The sequence below is a fragment of the Venturia canescens genome, chromosome 5, assembly GCF_019457755.1.
Source record: "Venturia canescens isolate UGA chromosome 5, ASM1945775v1, whole genome shotgun sequence".
Taxonomy (NCBI): Eukaryota; Metazoa; Arthropoda; class Insecta; order Hymenoptera; family Ichneumonidae; genus Venturia; species Venturia canescens.
In genome coordinates, this window is record NC_057425.1 from 124,840 (window position 1) to 131,753 (window position 6,914).

At 36.6% G+C, this 6,914-nt stretch overlaps 1 protein-coding gene across 4 annotated transcripts; it reads right to left on the reverse strand.

Moving 5' to 3' along the window:
- Window positions 1-1,123: 1,123 nt before the first annotated feature.
- Window positions 1,124-6,208, reverse strand: LOC122411136 (protein phosphatase 1L). 4 transcript variants are annotated; one of them, XM_043419702.1, is made up of 8 exons: window positions 6,052-6,206; window positions 5,341-5,418; window positions 4,761-5,208; window positions 4,518-4,700; window positions 3,070-3,369; window positions 2,691-2,850; window positions 2,091-2,529; window positions 1,124-1,990 (listed from the first exon to the last, which is right to left on the reverse strand). In XM_043419702.1, the coding sequence occupies exons 3-8, from the start codon at window positions 4,989-4,991 to the stop codon at window positions 1,906-1,908; spliced, it is 1,398 nt and encodes a 465-aa protein (XP_043275637.1). In that variant the 5' UTR covers window positions 4,992-5,208; window positions 5,341-5,418; window positions 6,052-6,206; the 3' UTR covers window positions 1,124-1,905. The 4 variants fall into 4 exon arrangements, with proteins under 4 accessions (XP_043275637.1, XP_043275634.1, XP_043275635.1 ...); XM_043419699.1 differs by having other exon boundaries at window positions 4,761-5,006; window positions 5,341-6,208; XM_043419700.1 differs by having other exon boundaries at window positions 5,341-6,208.
- Between the last annotated feature and the right edge of the window lie 706 nt (window positions 6,209-6,914).

Consider the following 6,914-nt stretch of genomic DNA (forward strand, 5'->3'; position numbering starts at 1 on the left):
GCCGCCGCGTTGCGCGACGAATGCGTAATTCGTCACCAGAGTGCGCTGATTTCTGCGCTAGGAACCGCGAATTTGCGAATTTCGTACTTTATTAGCATTTTATACTGATTTGATAATTTGATCATTGAAATATTAATAAATGAGAGGAATGTGACGGACTTGGGTGACTAATGTATATATATATATATATATAAGTATACCATAAACAATAACCACCGGTAGTCGATAAGAAATATGAACGTATTGACTAACTCATTCTTATAGTTTACATTATAATAATCTCGATACGTTGAAATATATCGAAATAAGGCTTTCTTTGATTTCTTATATAAATAGTTGTAATATCCCAATACGATACTTTTGCCCACTTTTATCTTATAAATATTAGGCTAGGACATATCCTTCGTCACTCTTATGCTAAGGACCTAGAATAATAAGGGCATTGTGTGGTTGCGAAGCGAGCATGTGAAACCGAAGCGTGGGTCGCGCGAGACCCCAAAATTGAACGAGTGGGAGGATGAAAACAGCGTGATTGGTCCGCGTATGAGCGGAGCGTACGGAGTCTGCGCGTGAGAATCCAAAGGATTTGTGAGACAATAAAAAGTCGAACGGAATAGAATTAAGGAGTGCATTGCTTGTCAGCCGAAGAGTCAAGATCTATATTTTCGTCAATATATTAATTAAAAAATTAATTAAATCATTGTCTTGAGTTTTTGGAGAGAAATTCGCAAGGCGAGTTTCAACTCCTTATTAATCGAACCCATCCAAAACTAAGTCATTCGAAATAATAGTTACTATAATTCCCGCTCGGAGCGTCACAGCGTGTTTGTTACTACCACGGGTTACTACTTTACGAGATGCATTCGTCGTCGAACTTCCGGCTGTGATGCGCGTGCGCTTTTCTTGGCACGTATGACCACGTGACTCTTGTGCGCAAAATTCAAACCTACAAACCGTTCAAACGAATGAAAAAATATTGCCGTATAAGTATAATCACGAATTTTACTTTTTCATGTTTTTCGAAGCTCCAAAGATGCGTATTCTACTTATTATTCTACGTATACTGCTTATTGTGTTGGTATAAGAAGAAAAATAAATAATAGAAGCCAAATTTTTTCCATGATACGAGAAAAAAGTAACAATTAATTTCTATTCTTCATTGTTTTTTACATTTTTATCTGTCAAAAATCGAGTACGTGGTGACACACACAGGTTCAATTGGCTATACACCATATCATTATATCAGGAACTTTGGGAACTCTGTTCTTCATTTTCTTGGACGCAAAGATATTAAAAAAAAAAAACGTAAATCGTATTATACAAGTTGTAAAACTATTCGATACAGAGCATTTAATAACATCAAATTTTCCGCTTCCGGATTTACACAAAATTCAATTTTCATATACCATTGTTACTCACGGAGAAATATTTACAGCTAGTGATTTCCGATTCATTGATAATATTTATATATTTTTTCACTACTTTTCAATAATTAATAGTCACCCGCATATACGGGATTATCGAAATATTTTTCGTGTCCAACTTTGAATGGTGTGATTCAATTTCCAATCGTGTATGTTTTGTATATTTATGGAATCAATAAACGCAGCAATAGCTTGTTACTATATATATATATATAATATACAAATATTATGTAGAAAGGGGAGAAAGAATTTTTATCTCAAGAGTTGAGAAGAAACTCAAAAATTGTTTGAGGGGGGGAATCGTGACTAGAAATAAATTGAATACAATACACTCTTTGCTGTAAGTGTTAGGGATTTTCGTAAGGAAATCTTCACGTTGCCAGTTTTATTCTCGTATGTTGTCTCGCTTCATTGTGGAATCCCACCACCATTATTGGTAATCGGTTTGTAGTATTAATTTTTTTTTTTTTTTTTTTTTTTTTCAAGGGCTTCTTTCCATCGTCGATATACTGTATTTTCGATCTTTCAGATTTATCACTACAACCGTGATGTTGTCCAAAGAACCTCTGATATATCACCAAGGAGTACGTTATAATTAGAAATCGTATATGTATTATCGTGCTTTTATATTTAAATTAAAATAATGGCTGAATGATGAATAAATACCTGTAATAACTCTGAAGGGTTATACTTTTTGCTCCATAATATGGTTCGTTGATGCGTTCTTTGATAAAAGCAACCGCCTCCTCATTGGTAAATGTGTCCCACAGGCCATCCGAAGCGAGGATCAGAAACATGGGATTATGATCGCTCAAATCGAAGGTCAATATGTCCGGTTCGGCAATAACGAGTTTTTTGTCTTTGAGGGGGTAATCACCGAGAGCTCGCGAGGTCGCGAGAATTCCCGCGACTCGCCAAACGCCATTGAAAGTAACGAGACCGCCGGCTTTATTGATTCTCTGTCTTTCCCTTTGTTGCTGCGGTTTGTGGTCGAAGGACAATGGAATTGCGTTACCCTTGTTGTCACACATTACACCTCGAGAATCGCCCACATTTGCTACTATTAATTTGTTGTCCTCCAACAAAGCGATCAATGCTGTCGTGCCTAATTATATAGAAAGTGAGAAACAACAAGCTCGAACAAAGCCCACTGCATTTTGCATTGTCCAATATGTATAGTGAAAAAATTTTTTCAATAAATCGTATTTAATTAATTTATTAATTGAAACTTGGGCTTATACAGACGTTCTGATCAATCGCAAGTACCTGCAACGTCCATATTTTTTTTCGCTGCTTCAACCAGCAATCTATCGACAGCGAGTACCTCGTCGGTCAAGAGCCTTCCATAATTTATTTTTTGACCATCGATATAGCTGTTTATATCAACTTTACGAGTAACTTTTTCATCGGGTCTGCTCGGCCTCACCTGTAATCCATTCGGGCATATCAATCAATTGTGCACGCGATTATATACCGCACCACCAACTATATCTCATCGCACAATGCTTGATTTTACATATCATTTTTAACGCGCTACGTCCCGGATAACTCGACAGGGGCGAGGATTTAAATTCGTTTGAAATCGTTGCAATCCGCCAACGAGTGCTCATGCAAAATATATATTGTTTTGGCTGCTTATATATACCTCTCTTGTTATTGGACGTGAAAGACTATCCAATTTATTTAAAAGTTCAGGATCGGTAACGCCACCTTGATTCTTCTTAACATAATCATCGGACGTACTGACTGTTTTACGAAAAGATTTTTTTCGGTCCATCAAACCATCGCCGTCGGTTTTCATTTCTTTACCAGCAAGATCAAGACTTTCCTCCTCATTTTCAGGCCCCGTTCCAGTCGGCTTTTTCCCACCGATAATGTCTTTCAATTCAACGACTTTTTTGTTGATACTCGGAACGAGAATATCACGCGCGTAATTCGCCGCAAACTGTAATAAAGCAATGAATTCAACAGCAGGAAGCAAGTCGAAAGTGTAATCAAGTGTTAGTTTCATCTACCAATTATTTCCAGCTAATTATTGCGATCTATAGATTTCATCATTTTATTCTTACTCGTGTTCGCTATATTTTCATACTGAAAATGGAAAAAAAATAAATTAAAATTCTAACGAACAGGTTGTGAAAATTTCTTTACTATATTTATTTTAATCAACTAAAATCAACGGTGCTATTTCCATGTTTTCTCAGCTATACTTTGTGCTCCTCTTATAACATCTCACAGTATAATACATGTACGCGTAACGTCTATATATACATCTACGTTTATGTATATACATGTGCGTGTATACCCAACATATGTATAATATACGTGTCAACGTATACATTCATCCAAAGAAAATAAATATCAAACATCCAAAAATAGATGCGAAAACAAATATAGACCTAACTGAGTAACCTACTTTTTTCCCCAAACTAAAACATCTTTTTCAAAATATCTTGTACAGTTTTTCCTTCCTTCATATCTCGCAATAAGACTTTCCTATATTGTCTATTTTCTGAAATTCCACGTAAACGCATTCTCCATAAAATTATTATATCGCAATATGGTGAATGTATAATTTGGAATTAAAATTAACGAATGCACGAGCTCACCTCAGATTTTCACATCGAATCTGCAAATTCGAGTCGCATAAGATTTACAGCAAATCCTATATTTGTATGCGAATGTTTCAAATTGATAAAATAACCGATAATGCAAATGCGACGCAATCCATCAAACGTGTGCTAAATATGGTATACGTCTTATTGAACCAAAATATAATCAAGAAATACAGTATAGCGGCTTGACCCCGAGTATCGATAGAAAGACTCGCAGGAGCCCTGACGCTCCTGCAAGATTAAATTGTTCATACTTCACACTTATCGATGATTATTTTTTCCATACAAGAATGAATATCCAGCAATTCAAAAAACTTCAATGAATCGTCCAAACATTGAGAAGAAATTTTAAAGAATGGGAAATCAACAAATTTTGTAAAAAAAAACGACGGAAAGATTGAAAAATTTAGCGCTTGTTTGAGTGAACGGCGACACGACGGATTACACAGGAATGAGTACGTATTTAAACACGGCTCACCTCCCCGCCGTGACCATCAAAGACAGCAAACAAGGAAACTCCGGTACGATTAATGTCATCGTTGACAACGAAACGGTCTTCCATGTGAGCTCTGTGTCCTTGAACGGCATAAGCCGCGACGTATCCCTGCTTAAGTTCCCAGCTGATTTTGTCACCTCCGTTTCCAGCATTATTTACTAGAAACTAATAAAATTATATGGATGAGAAAATGAATTGTCAGATTAAATAACCTTTGACAGTTACCTTGGAACTTGTTCTTCTAAAAGTATATTGTATTCTGGTTAATAGAGTTCTGCTCCAAACGTCAACAGCCTGAAGATAGAAAAGCATAACGACCACGAGAGCCCCGCAGACCAATATTTCTGGTTTGAGGGCATAAGATCTCATGGCGCGCCAAAAATAACCCAGAGGCGTGTTGACCCCAGCGGTCAGACCCGTCGGAATACCCACCGCAAACTTTGACACGAGCTTCATGTGCGACACATAAGTCTGATGACGAATACAACATATTCTTATTTTGACTTGCACTTTTTTTATGTTATTTTTTTTTCCTCTGCATTTACGATTTTTTATGTAGGTATTATTCCATCCATCGTTTGAAAGGTAGATATAATCTTTGAGTCACTAACGATTTATTTGTTTTTAATCAATTTCAAAGAGAACACGTTTTGGAAAAATGCTCAAAAGCTCACTAAAATATAATGCAACGTTAGAAATTACGAATACTGCGAAGCAATAAGATAATATTTGGCCGAGTTCCAAACATGGTTGAATGATGCGTTTGCGTATTTATATTAACGTCCCAATACGTGTTTGCATTCACCTGGTATAAAACTTTGTCTTCGAGTTCGTCATCCATAATAAGACAATAACGTTTTCTCGTTTGTCGTTCAATCAGCCACTGGATGAATTCCAATAAAAAATGATGTGCGAATTTGGAAATTATTCAGTTGACGAAGTATTTTTGTAAATCGGGAGTAAGAGCGAGAGTGAGATATGTAATAATTTTTTGGGGATTCAAAGGAACAGCTCAACCAATTATGATTATAAATTGAACGCAATAATCCCACTCGTTAATTAAATAGCATCACGGTAATAATAGCTTTCGTGTACAGAATATATAAAGGTAAATTTAATAATGCAGTATGAACGCTGATTTCCATGTTCGACGGACAGCCGATAGATGTTGATGATATTTAGTGTTTGAAAACTTGGTCAGCCGCGGGCTTTGGAGCATTATATGCTGCGAAGCCAGAATTCTGAATAGCAATATATACACTCTTCTTATGTCTTATTCGACCGCTTTTTTTTTATTTACACCAGTATGAAAGAAAGTGAATGTATAATTCCATTATTTCATTAATAACGATTGAACAAATAAAAACAATTTAATCGAAGACGAGACTCGTATACTGCTAGTATATATAGCAGCAGACAATTATTAATAATAAATTGCCGCAGTTGGCCCGGAAGCCCGGAAATAGCCAATGAGGGTGACGACGGTAACTATCGCACAATCAGCCGGATCAATTACAGTACAAAATCCCAAATCTCAACTCGTCGGTCGAGGAGTCGTGTGCAGCGAAAAAAACACTATCCAACCCATAAAGCAACCCCCCAACCTATAACTTTACTGTGAACTACTGTGAACTGTGAGGCATATTTTTGCTCCCGCTGCATGCCCCTCCTCTACTATACTATATTATTATTATTATTATTATTATTATTATTATTATTATTATACTTCTTCTTTATCATCATCCACTATAGGAATGGTGCAAGTAGACTACCGCGCCACTAGTGATGAAAAGTGAAAGCTTTTGAGGGTCTTTTATCATTATTGTGATTATTGTATTATTATATATATATTACATTATTATGATTATATTTCCCATCAAAGGGTACATTCTACTTGGACGCTGACAGCGTTAATAGCGCTATTTTGCGTTCGACTTGGCGTTGTATAAACGCTACAAGCGTTTAGATGGGTGCGTTTAGAATTGTGTTCTCAACGCTCCCGACGTGTTCAAGTGGTTGAACGCATCCACAGAGAGAATCGTCTGTTATCTCAGTTATATTGTAATACTCTTTGGACTCTTTGTTTCGCTGTCTTCACTTTTCGATGAATCCAGTGTTATTTCGTCGAGTAATCGAAAAAAGAACAAGATCACAAGTTGATTCCGCCATTTTGTAATCGCACCAAGTCGAACATGACGTGAACGCAACCAGCGTCACCGCGTTCACTTCAAATCGAACGTTTTATGCCCGTTTTCTCCAACGTTAATCTAAGGTTAAACCGGTTAAACTCGGTTCATCCTATCTCGAAGCTATATGAAAAAAATTGAACTGAGTTTGAACCGCATCGGAGAAAACGGCCATTAGCGTTATTAGCGTTAT